Below are 13,230 nucleotides of genomic sequence, written 5' to 3'. Positions count from 1 at the left end.
CTGCCAGGGGTGCCTGAGGACAGTGCACGTGTGTGCGTTTTCCTCCATAATAGGTGCTGCTTTTCTTATTTTCTCCACCTTGGCAGTTAGTGGCGAAAATAGTCTCGAAGAAGCAGGAATCTTCTCTCTGCCTTCTTAAATTTCATTCATGGCAGTAGTGTGTGCGTGTTTTAAAGGTCACAGTTCTTTATTGGAAATCTGTCCAGCCTAGTACTAGTTAGAGACAGAAACGATACCTTGACTCTAATCAGACACAGATAGGAGTTAATCCTGTTGCCAGATCTGAGGGGGTTACAAGACTTCGTAGAACTGGTCCAGGCCTCTGGCCTTGACCAGGGTTTTTAGGTCCAGCCCCTAGCTACTCCAGTGGGTTCTCCACCCCCTTAGCCCTCTTTCTCAGTCTGGACTGCAGTCTGAGGTACTGGGGCCTGGCTGGCTCAGCGAATAGAGCGTGTGACTCTTATTTTTTATTTATTTATTTATTTATTTATTTTAATTTTTTTTTTAATGTTTGTTTATTTTTGAGACAGAGAGAGACAGAGCATGAATGGGGGAGGGGCAGAGAGAGAGGGAGACACAGAATCGGAAGCAGGCTCCAGGCTCTGAGCCATCAGCCCAGAGCCTGACGCGGGGCTCGAACTCATGAACCGTGAGATCGTGACCTGAGCTGAAGTCGGACGCTCAACCGACTGAGCCACCCAGGCGCCCCAAGCGTGTGACTCTTTTAAAGTTTATTTGCTTATTCAGAGAGAGAGAGAATCCCTCTGTCAGCGCAGAGCCTGACGCGGGTCTCGATCCTGTGAATCACGAGATCGCAACCTGAGCCGAGATCGCGAGTTGGACGCTTACCCGACTGAGCCCCCCAGGCCCCCCAGGCATGTGACTCTTGTTCTCAGGGTTGTGAGTTTGAGCTCCATGTTGGTACCCAGAGCTTGCTTTGCATACGTACATACATATATATATATATATATATATATAATATATATATATCAGGCAGAGGAGTAGAGTCTGGCCAGGAAACCCAGACAGTCCTGCCGGAAGGTGTTAAGGACTGGAAAGGATCTAAAATTTACCCTCCTTTCAAGTTAACAAGTTAGCCTGACGTACTTTCATAGATGCTGACAGAAGACACGAGGCTCTCAGAGACAACAGGTGGCTCGTTACCCCCAGCAAAGCGGGATCCGTGGTACCAGCACGCAGGCCACTGTACCTACAGGTGACTCTGAAGAGGGCCAGGTGATGGCGCGCGCACGGAATGGTTGTGTTTCAGAAAGGGAGCTCGGACTTCGGGAGCCCAGGTCTGTTGTAATGGGGAGTAGGCGTGCCTGCCCTTTGCTCCAGAAGGAGGCGCTGTCTGTCTTCCAGGGCTAGTCACGGTTTCACCGTTGTTTAAAGAATAGTCTGGAACCATTACTGCGTGTGCTCGGGAGTCATGCCGAAATGTGAGGCGGGAGACACGGAGACGAGCGGAATGGCGTTGTGGGAACTAGTCGGGGAGAGTTTCGGGAGGGAGGGATGAGTAGCCGTGTTGAGCGTTTCTGAGAGGGGCTGTTTTGTCGGCGTTGGAGGATAGGAGTCGGATTGGCGTGGGCCGAACAGTGTGGAAGTCTAGAGAAGTGCACGCTGGGAATCTAAGTGACTCTCAGAAAGCTTCACTGAGAGTTTGAAGAAGGAAGCACTCGGAGGCCGTGTGTGTGTGACCTGGAGCTAGAGGCTGTTCGTTGGAAGGACCCGGAAGAAAGGGCCAGATCGCAGGCGAAGGAGTCAGGGTGACGGATGACTCGGGGTGCTGAGGTGTGCCCGCAGGGACGGGAGGCGGAGCTCCTCCAGGGAGGTTGGCACTTAGCGGGAGCTGCGCAGCCGTCTTCTTGGGAGTCTCTCTTTCTCCCTCTCGGGAGGGAGGAGTAACCCCGAGGTGGCCGTGCGCGTGGGTGTCGCGGGACGGGTTGCGGTGGGGTGTGGGGCCGGGTCTTGGACGAGGAAAGCGGAGAGTAGATGTAAGGAGAGTGGACGACGTGCGGATTATTGGGGAGATCGGGGGGACGGGCGTGAGAGACCCGGCAGAACCTCTGGGTGGACGGGGAGGACCCAGCCGAGGCTGCAGCACATATTCACGCTGCTTCCAGTTTATCCCGTTACTGTGGGTTTCTTTTTCTCTCCCTCCTTCACGTGTCACCGCCATTAAAACCACATCGAGCTGTCTCACACCCCCTGGAATGGGTATTCCATAAAAAATAGATTGAGGACCTCCGCACATTGCTGGAACGTACAGCGGTGCAGCCCCTTTGGAAAACCGCTTGGCGGTTTCTTAAAATGTTAAACATACATTTACCATATGACCGAGCAATTCTATTCTTAGGAATCTTCTCAAGAGAAATAAAAACAGTTATCCACACAAAGATCTGCAAATGATCCGAGTGGCGTTATTCATGATGGCTAAAAATTGCAAACAGTGTAACTGTCCCTCGGTGCGTGAACGGATGGACAAAATTCGGCATGTACACCTTGAATGCTCTTCAGCAGTTAAAAGAAATTGTCTCCAGATACGTGCTACTGCGTGGACGCGCTCGGGAGCACGCTCAGTGAAGGAAGCCGGACACCCTGAGAGACCTGATTGTATGAGTCTGTCAGTATGAGATGAGCCAGAGACAACAGAGCTAGAGACAGAAGTGGCTGTGTGGTTTCCTGAGGTGGGAGAGGAGAGGACAGGGACTGCCAATGGGTGGGAGGGGCCGATGGAGTGATGAAATGTTCTAGAACAGGTGCTGATTGTACAACTCAGTAAATCTAGGATTGCATTTTGTGCTTGGAGAGGGTGATTTTCACGATGGGCAAAATATGCCTCAGTAACGTTATTATTTTTTTTAAGTTTATTTTGAGAGAGTGTGAGCAGGGGAGGGGCCGAGAGGGAGAAAGAATCCCAAACAGCCTGCGCTGTCAGCGCAGAGCCCGATACGGGGCCCGAACTCACAAACTCTGAGATCATGACCTGAGCCGAGATCAAGCGTAGGACGCTCAACCGACTGGACGAACCACCCAGGCGCCCCAACGGTGATGTTATGTTTGAAACAGAAAGAAGAGTTCTTAGGAAGTGGTGTGGGGTTCGCTGCCCGAAGGACACGTTGGTGTTTTGGCGGCCGCTAGGATGAAAGAACGAAGGGGCGAGCGAGTGGGGGTCTGGGAAGCGAGTAGGGCCCGAAGTGCGAAGGTGAGGGGGTCCGTGGGTGGGCGGCGCGGGGGACAGAGAAGGTGAAGTTCCCCGGTGTTGGAGAACCGCCCGGGTGAGTGGGGATCAGAAAGGCCCTGAGGTGCGCGGACTTGAATTAAAGATGGTTTGGTGGGAGCAGGAGTGTGCGCGTGGAGGGGGTAGGGAGAAAGGGAAGGAGACCCTGGGGGCCTTCCTGAGCTTTGCACCTGTTTCAGAGGGGGGTGTGGGGCTAACTAGAGCGTCTGCACCCGGCTTTCCACACCAGCTAGGCTGCCCCCTGTGGCCGTGGCTCTGGCTCTGGGCTGTCTACCTAGAGGCTTGCTCTGAGGATTGAACGAGATGACGTAGGCAGAGCGCCTCAACCTCTCCTGAGTGGGTCCTGAATAAATAGCTGCATGTGTCACCGTTAGAGTAGTTGGGGAAGAGAATTGTAGGACTTTTTACCGCCTAACAGCCTGAAAGCGTTGTGCCTAAAGGACGACGTGTGTAAACGCGCGTTAACCTCTCCTGGCTCCTGTGGGTCAGGACCTGAGGGTGGCTCGGTTGAATGGTTGGGGCCGGAGGGTTTGCCCCCGGGGCAGTGCAGCCCCGCTCGCACGCTGGCCCTGGGCCCCGGGCCCCGGTTTTATCCGTCACGGGCCCCTCCTCGCTGCCGCGGGATTGCCCTCCGAACGGGCTTTGGCTTCCCCCGGAGTGAGTCCGGGAGAGCAAGGCCGAGGCTGGAGAACTTTCGTAGGTGGCCTTTGAAGTCCGTGCTGTGGCCTCCGCCACGCTCTGCGGCTCACACGACAGCCGGTCTCCGGTGTGGAAGGTGGCGCGACAGTGGATGCCGGCGGGGGGGGAGGGGGGGATCCTAGTACTGTCTTGGGGACCAGCCGGAAGTGAGGCCGGAGAGAAATGAGCAGTTGTTTCTGTCGGAGGGACGGGTGGGACGCGTCTGTCTCTCTCACAGTCGGCCGCTGGTACTTAACTACAGATTCAGGCAAATGTGCAAGTTAGTGCTTGTTAGTGACAGTTGTCCAGTTGACGTTTGTGACTCCTTTTGTTTTTAAAGCACTCTTATTTGACAGCTGCTTTTAAATTTAATGTTAACGTTCAAACGATAGAACTAAAAACCTGGAGGTCACTAAGATTATGACTAAACAGTAGCCCCTTGCGCCGCCCTCCATTTCTGCTCTGCGGAGATCTTTCGTTCCCATGGTTATTTCTTACCATGATCTCCTCCGCGTTACTAAATCGCCTTGCTTGTATAGCTATTTTCTTTTTCTTTTTTCTTCTAAAGTTTTTTTTTTTTTTTTTTTTTTTAAGTAATTTCTACACTCGACGTGGGGCTCAAACTCACAAGCGTGCGATCAAGAGTCACTCTACCAACTGAGCCACCAGGTGCCCCTGTTTTTTGATTTTCCAACTTTAGACTTCACTAACTTTCTGTTGTGGAAAATAAGAAGTCGGCACTTTTCTTTTCCATATATCCCATGTACTTCTTAGTTATTACAGTTACAGTTTTTGGCCAAGTCTGTAGTCCACACTTAGGTTATCACAGCTGTAAGTGTTCCGGCCAGGCCACGTAGCAGGTCATGACTGCGTCTCGTCTCTTGCGACTTTGTATTTTTTCCCGGAAGTAATGATGGTCTTTTTTTGTTCCCTGAGTTTTCGGAGTCTTTGTCAATAATTCCCCTCCACAACTTCCAGAAGAACTCTACCCTCTACCCTACCCTTAGGCGGTCTGGCAGTTAATTTTTCCCCTTCTCTCTCTCTTGTTTTTTAAATTTTTTTATTATTATTTTTTTTTATTTTTGAGAGAGAAAGCATGAGCAGGGTAGGGGCAGAGAGACAGAGAGACACAGAATCTGAAACAGGCACAGAGCCTGATGTGGGGCTCAAGCCCACAAACTGTGAGATCACGGTCTGAGCTGAAGTCGGACACTTCACCGACCGAACCAGCCAGGCTCCCCAGTTTTCCCCTCCTCTTGGCAGCGTCCCGCCTGGCCTTGCTCTTTGCCCCACGGGACACTGACCGCAAGTCAAGTGACTTGCACGGCCACAGCCTGGCCCGGAAGGGTCCCCATTCTTGCCTGTGCTACAGACCCATGTCCCGGACTGTGTGCTTTTGTGTTCCCCTGGGGAGGATGGCGTCTGCCGCCTGCACACTCGATTGAGGGCTGGCCTGCGCAGAGAGCTCTAGGTCGGAGACCATCTTCACTGGGAGCTCGGAAGGCTCTGTGCCATTGCCTCTGAGCCCCTCACGCTGCCCCTGGGAAGGCCCGGGCTGCCTGCGGCCCAGTGCTCACCTTGCCCCTCCTCTGGATCTGTCCATCGTGCCCGCGCTGTCTTCATAAATTTGTTCGGTTCTGCTTCTCTCTTTGTTCCTGTTCCTAATTTTATCTCTTTATTATTCTCAATGGGTTTCAAAGGAAATGGAGATACTTGCTGGAGTTTGTCATATGTTATTACAAATGTGATTAAATGCTTTCTATGAAGATCTTCAAACAAAAAATATTCCTGATACTGTTTTTCCGGAATAATTAGCTGTATCCAAGACTGATCTTGTGTATTGGCTTTTGTGATGTTTCCCTTCTCATTATTTCCAAATGTTCTAATAGAAAATTTTCTCCCCTGCAGCTCCTCTTGATTTGGGGGACTTTGTTCTGTTTCTGACTGAGGTAGGATGAGAACTAACATTTCTCCAGAACTACTCTTTGTTGTAGGGTTGAGGGCTGCACGTGAGCCTGATGCCCACATCTCTGTTAGGTGTCTGGTGTTCCATTGTCAGGCAGAACACGAATCCGCTCAAGTCCCTGTCCTCAGGTCAGACCTATAGTAAGAGCGGATACAGGCTCTCAGTCTTGCATTTCTGGCTGTGTGGCCCTTGTCTCTTCCCTTACAACTTCATTATCTCTAACTTGTGGAGTTAAAATCTCAATCCTAAAAGTAGGGAGAAAACAGTAACCCAGTATGTATTTGTCAGCTCCCTATTAACATTTTGCCGATCTTTTGTTTAAAATATTTCACCATTTGGGGCGCCTGGGTGGCTTAGTTGGTTAAGCGGCCGACTTCGGCTCAGGTCATGATCTCACGATCCATGAGTTCGAGCCCCGCGTCGGGCTCTGTGCTGACAGCTTAGAGCCTGGAGCCTGTTTCAGATTCTGTGTCTCCCTCTCTCTCTGCCCCTCCCCTGTTCATGCTCTGTCTCTCTCTGTCTCAAAAATAAATAAATGTTAAAAAAAAAAAAAATTAAAAAAAAAATATTTCACCATTTGTGTAACCTATATCTCTGACCTTTGAAAAGGACCTTAAAAGGTAATACTCTCAGTAGGGTTCCTGGGTGACTCAGTTGGTTAAACGTCTGACGTCAGCTCAGGTCATGATCTCATGATTCATGAGTTTGAGCCCCGCGTCGGGCTCTGGGCTGACGGCTCGGAGCCTGGAGCCTGCTTCCGATTCTGTGTCTCCCTCTCTCTCTCTGCCCCTCCCCTGCTCACACTCTCTCTCTCAAAAATAAACATTACATTTTTTTTTAAATAACACTCAGCGCCTTCATTATACCTAACAAAATTAACAGAAATTTCTTAATAGGACGTAAAACCTGGTCCGTATTCAGGTTTTCCTGATTATCTCAAAAATAAACTTGTACAGTTGATTTGGTCACACGGTGTCCAAATCGGAGCCACACGCAGCATTTGGTTATTCCATCTCTTAAATCTCCTTTGGTCTGTAGTTTTCCTCTTTCCTTTTTCCACGCCATCTTTATGTGGAAGAAACCACGTTTGTTCCTCCGTAGAAGGTACTGCGTTCTGGATTTGGCTGATGGCTTCTTCGTGCTTTCGCTTCACTGTGGCGCCACCGCTGTGTCTCCCGTTGGCTAGAAGTGAGGGCTGGCTGATTGGACCAGGCTCGTGTACGTGTGCATTTTCGCGAGAACCCTTGTCACTTGGGGCGTGTGTTTTCTCCTCAGGAGGCAGGGGATGTCTCTCTCTAACGCCCTGCTTTCGGTGATGCTAAGCGGTCAGAGTTGACATCCGCTTGCTCGGTCCCTTGTGAGTTCCGCTCCCGTATCCCCGAGCACCGGAGCCTTGTCCAGATTGCTCGTTGGGCGTTGTCGAATTCTGTCACTCCCCTTCTGTTTTTATTAGCTTTACTTCTGCGTGGAGGGACTTGGTCTTCGTGAACTATTTGGTGACTTGAAATCAGGAAGGACGAGCTTAATGAGTGATTTTCTCCCTTTTGTGAGTTTTCAGGGTAATGACTTCTCTAGCAGCTTGCACGGCTGAAGAGTCATTATGAACTAAGGGCTGTTTTTGTATTTGATGCAGTTTCTGTCATTGTTCATTTTGATTATCAAACTGACTCATCAGTTTCCTTTGCTTCCTTTGGTTCTGACACAGGACGTCCTGGGCCCGCGTTGTCCGTGCCCTTTCCCAAACGCGGGACTGACCGTTTCTCCAAGGAACTCGGGTGTCTTCTTCCAATTGGGAAAATAGCATTTAGTGTACAGCAGGCTGAATGGTTGGGGGTGCGTTACTATTGGATCATCGTCGTTGGGGGCATTTGCACTGAGCAGAGCTAGGAAATACATATTTTTCTAGAAAGAGAAAAAGATGAGTTCAATTGAAATGTAAGGTGTTTTGTTTTTTTTTTTAACTTAGCTACTCTGATTTTATACTTCTGTATCATTACTCTTGAAAATTTTGGTTTCTAACCATAGTAACAAAAGTACTTTCTACATTATTTTTTTAAATGTTTATTTATTTTGAGAGCGAGAGAGAGGATCTCAAGCAGGTTCCACACTGTCAGCACAGAGCCTGCCCTGGGGCTCAAGAACTGTGAGATCACAACCTGAGTCAAGATAAGAGTCACAGGGACCCCTGGGTGGCTCAGTCGGTTAAGCGTCCGACTTCGGCTCAGGTCACGATCTCGCGGTCCGTGAGTTCGAGCCCCGCGTCGGGCTCTGGGCTGACGGCTCAGAGCCTGGAGCCTGCTTCCGATTCTGGGTCTCCCTCTCTCTCTGCCCCTCCCCCGTTCATGCTCTGTCTCTCTGTCTCAAAAATAAATAAAACGTTAAAAAAAAAAAAAAAAAAGATGAGTCAGATACTTAACCCACTGAGCCACCCTGGTGCCCCTCAATGGGAATTTTTAAAAATTTGTTAAAAGACTTTTACACCGTTTAGGGATGTTTTAATTATTGTATTTAATTCTCATTTTCTGTGCTTTTCAGTTTTTCTTGGTCTTCCCTGAATATTAGATACTTGTCTGGCTCGTGTACCCAAATCAGTGCAACTCTTGTATGAAGAGTTTCTTCAGAGCCTTGGCTTACATATAGGAAAGTTGAATTTATAGAAAGCCTGGCATTAACATGAACAGTGTTTTCCTCCCTGTTTACTCAGTTTTTTTTAATTGAGAAAACAGCGCATCCCCGTCTTTAACTTTTTGCTGTTGTGATTTTTACAGTACGTAGGTAAGACTGTTCCCTTGTTAATAGTGATCTTCTCTCCTGAATCAGATGTCCTGCCTTACTCAATACGGGTCCTGTTGGAAGCTGCTGTGCGGAACTGTGACGGCTTTCTGATGAAAGAACAGGATGTCATGAACATCTTAGACTGGAAAACCAAACAACGCAATGTTGAAGTGCCCTTTTTCCCAGCCCGTGTTCTTCTTCAAGATTTTACGTGAGTGGTAGAGCATTTCCTTTTTATTTATTTATAAAGTATTTATTTATTTAAAGGGAGAGAGAGAGCATGCGCTGGGAGGGGGGTTGGAGGGGGGGAGAGAGACAGAGAATCCCAAGCAGATTCTGAGCTGACAGTGCAGAGCCTGATGTGGGGCTCGAGGCCATGAACCATGAGATCAGGACGTGAGCTGAAATCAAGAGTTGGACGCTCAACCGACTGAGCCATCCAGGCCTTCTGAACATTTCCTTCTTAAAATTCAAACTCCGTGATGGTTGGCTCTGCAGTTTTTAATTCTGAAGATCAGTCTATAAATTTAAAGAATTGTCCTTTCTAAACTAAATAAATTCATTAAAAAGTAGGCACTTGTTTCTTACACACTCTGTCGAAAAACTCTTTTTGCTGAACTGCCTGCTTGTCTTTAGCTAGTGAGTGGCTTGTCAGGCTTAGCACATCCAGAGATCGATTGCCCAGCAGCCACGCCTGTCCCTTTCCAGGTCTCTTCTGTCACAGGAAATGCCCTATAGCCTCCATGCATGTAGGGCAGAGACCCAGGGGTTGACCTTGACCCCTCTCTTCCCACTGTGTGTAATCCAGGCTGTCCACAAGTTCCACGGACTCTACCTTTCAGACGTGTCCTCTTACCGTTTCCACCACTCTCCTGGTCCTGGCCCCGTTCTCTCTCACCTGGACTACAGCTGTTACAGTCTCTAGCCTGTGTCCCTGCTTGCACACTTCCGAGTCTGTAGTTGTCTTTGCACAGCATATTGTGATTTAATTAAAAATGTTAACTAGGGTCGCGTCACGCCCCCATATACTAGTGGGTTTCCGCCACACTTAGAATTCAAGCGAAAACGTTTGACCCCGGCTTGAAAGACTTTGCCTGATCTGGGTGTCCAGGGATTAGTAACTGGAAGAGTTAACCTTCAACTGAGTTTCAAGGGAGGTATAGAAGTTAGCTAGATAATTAAGAACATCTCCTTCACCCCCACCCACGTCTGGTTCGTGTGCCACTGCTTTGTACCCTCTGTTTGCTGCCATATTAGTCCTTGTGTTACTGTTGAGCGGATTCCTGAGAGGAGGCGCTGTCTCTGACCAGCCTGTGTCATTGTGTCTGGCACGCTGAAGGCATGCGGTGAATGCTTGTTGTGTGGTCAGCCGGAGATACGTGTGTCTCGTGGAGAGCTTTGGAGTAGTAGACAGGCACTGAGAGGAAGGGCGTGGGGCCAGGGCGAAGGGAGGGAGCAGGGTGTCAGAATTTAAAACAGGGAGAGAATTCCATAGACAGTTCTTGAAATTGCCGTATGCCTCTAAAAATCACGTCTCGTTATTTTTGGTGTGTCGGCCCCCAAGCACTCAAGTTCTCAGGTAATGTTTAATTCTCATTAAACAGGGTACGTCTAACTTTGGGTAACAAGTACATGATCTAACACGAATGCAAACCAGAAAGGGATACTTTCAAACGTAAAAGTGAATCGATGTGTATTCTTTGAGCATATGAAAGAAGAGCGTGAGCCATGATTTTCATTTCTTTACTTTGTAGTGGAATACCAGCAATGGTGGACTTTGCTGCTATGAGGGAGGCAGTGAAAGTTCTTGGAGGCGACCCTAAGAAAGTCCACCCTGCCCGTCCGACAGATCTCACAGTTGACCATTCTTTACAGATCGACTTCAGTAAATGGTAAGAGCAGATACTTGCGCGGACAGCCGTGCGCGTTAATCGACAGCCAGCCCGGTGGGGCTGTGCGGTGAGAAGAAGGGGAGTAGAGACAGTTAAGCCTGAGTACGGGGCGCGAGGTAGTATCCACTCACGTATGAAAGGAAAAGCTGGTGAAGTGTACATACTGGCAGTCTGAATGTCAAATGATATTCATGTTTGTAGAATTCTGCCATTTTTGATAGAAACGTTTGAGCCTAGAACCTGCTTTGTGGAGTGCCCGTCTGAATTCGTCTTCATTTTCTTTTGTTTTTTAACCTACTTGGCCTTCGAGAGAGAATCTAAAGATGTGAGCCATGAATGTCTTTAGATAATTGGTGATTAGAATCACAGAGCTTGCTAAAACTCTGTTTTCCTTCCCCTGAAATACACATGTTCTGTGTGAAAGGTCCCTGTGACCGGGGTCAAACTAGAGAAGACCTGATTGTGTTGCGATGTGCTGGCTTGTGCTTTCTCACCCCCTGGAGCCTGGTAGCGAGACGGGATTGTCCCAGCCCCTGAGTGCTCTCGCCCTCGAGATTAGCACTGTGGCTCTGCGCTGCTCTTGAGTTGATAGATGGGAAAAGGACCTAGTTAGGTGTTTGCTAGAAGCTCGATTATTACGGAAGTGTGTGAAATGATTTTATTGGGCGTGCAGAGTTGTGCTGTCATCTCCGTAAACTTAAATGACCTATTTGAGTTTTTTGTTTTTGTTTTATTTTATTATTATTATATTTTTGCAAGCTGAGATTTGCTTTTGAAACCTGAATTAAATGCTGTATTAACATTGAACAACATTTAGTTAATTCCACATACCATTGGCAAACTGTGCGTTTTGAAAAGCTACATTTGTGTCACTTTCCGATGGTTTTATTCTGTTTCCTCTTTTGGAATGCTAGTGCAATACAGAATGCTCCAAATCCTGGAGGTGGTGAGCCGCAGAAAGCAGGAAAGCTCTCTCCACTCAAAGCGCAGCCTAAGAAGGCTCCCTGCAGAGGCCAGACCGCCTGCCGAGGATCCTGTGATTCTGGAGAACCAGGCCGGAGCTCAGGAAAATTTTCTTCGCAGATTGAGAACACACCCATCCTATGTCCTTTTCATTTGCAACCAGTGCCTGAGTATGGGATTTTCTAAACATACTGATCCGAGCCAGGTTATGTTTTAGTTAAGGAAATCTCACCAGTCTCCTTCCCTTCTGTCCCTGTTATGTAGCCTCACTTCCATACGTGTGTTTCCTGTTGTGCTGAGAGAAGCAAAGTTAATTAAAATGGTAGTCTCTAAAGACTAGTACCTACTTCCCCTTAGGAAGAACAGAACCTTTCTGAAGGTTTTTCTGTAAATACATTTCATTTTTGTGAGTAATGTAGGCAGAAAAATGGGATCTCATCTTAAACTTTGAATTTCTTATTTTAGTGAATTTGTACCATTCGTGTGCTCACTATACGTTCATGTTTCTTCTGTGAATTCCCTATTTATAGTTTCAGACCTCTTGCTTTTTCCAATCGCATAAAGAGCTCGGTGTTAAGAATATTAGGATTGTTGTAGATTACGAACTTAATGAGCCTTCTGAGGTAAATACTTGCCTATGTGGTGCCATGGGAAGTAGTGGACCTGCCCAGGAAAGAATTCTGTTCTTAGGAGTTGATAAAATTTCCTAATAGGTAATTGTTTAAAAAAACTATACCTCAGTTTTTGTATGCTATGAAATTTTCAAAGTTTAACTCTTACTTTTAAGAGTTGTTTTACCCCATTGTCAAGAGACTGTCAAAATTTTTTTAATTTATGGGGCACCTGGGTAGCTCAGTTGGTTAAGTGTCTTGACTCTTGATCTCAGCTCAGGTCTTGATCTCAGGGTCGTGAGTTCAAGCTCTGCGTTGAGCTCCGCACGGGGCTTGAAGCCTACTTGAAAAAAAAATTTTTTTTTTTTTTTAGTTAAAAAAAAATGACATACTTTTTCAAATTTTAAAAATTTTAACACATTTAAGATTTAGGATAGCTAAGAATAATATCCACACATACTTTATCCTAAGCACCACTAATACGTTAAATTGGATCTTTCAAATTCTTGGTAGTTGTACAAGCTGGCGCTCAATATTTAATGAGGCCTCCAGTCAGTAGTGACCTCTTCCTTGCTAAGAATTCAGGATGATCTCTGGGTCCTTTACCATCAGGTTATGACAGTTTTACGTAATCAGTTCTTGTTCCTGCTACCTGGTTGTCCTGGTGGTGAGATACAGGTTGACTTTTGAGATGAACATCTCTTCTTACACAGAAATCAGTTTCCTGAAAAGGAAGACTTCCTGATTCAAACACCATTGATTTTTTTTGGACTGCCTTTTTGTAATTGGCACAGTGCAAAGTGCTGAGATGGTCTGTTTTTAATTAAAAATCCAATCTGTTGTAACATTTCCCCTCAGTTTTGAGTCCAGATTACACAGCATTCGGGTGGGCTGACTGTGGTCCCTGGCCGTATGAACATAGTGGCCCTTCTGTGCACGTCGGTGTCCCAGGGAGGTGTTTCTCACAGGCCCAGCCAGAGAGCTGAGAGTGTACACTTGGCCCTTGAAACTGCCGCCTAACTTGAAGTCCGGCTCCGAGCTAACGAGGGGGGTGCCCTGGAGCCTTGCTCGCTGTGGGAACTGAGCTGTGCTCCCTGAGCC

General features: G+C 47.7%; 1 protein-coding gene across 1 annotated transcript in view; it reads left to right on the top strand.

Annotated features, from left to right (window-relative positions):
• The window catches only part of IREB2 (iron responsive element binding protein 2), a 46,922-nt gene that overhangs the window by 5,931 nt on the left and 27,761 nt on the right, over nt 1-13,230 (top strand). Inside the window, exons 3-5 of the mRNA XM_053888589.1 lie at nt 8,709-8,874; nt 10,418-10,555; nt 11,470-11,688. Coding sequence (XP_053744564.1) covers nt 8,709-8,874; nt 10,418-10,555; nt 11,470-11,688 — 523 coding nt within the window. The remainder of the gene's footprint in view (nt 1-8,708; nt 8,875-10,417; nt 10,556-11,469; nt 11,689-13,230) is intronic.

The sequence above is a fragment of the Panthera pardus genome, unplaced genomic scaffold, assembly GCF_024362965.1.
Source record: "Panthera pardus isolate Hobbes unplaced genomic scaffold, ASM2436296v1 HiC_scaffold_23, whole genome shotgun sequence".
Lineage (NCBI taxonomy): Eukaryota > Metazoa > Chordata > Mammalia > Carnivora > Felidae > Panthera > Panthera pardus.
The sequence above is the reverse complement of the archived record's forward strand: the minus strand, read 5'-3'. Positions and strand labels throughout refer to the sequence as shown.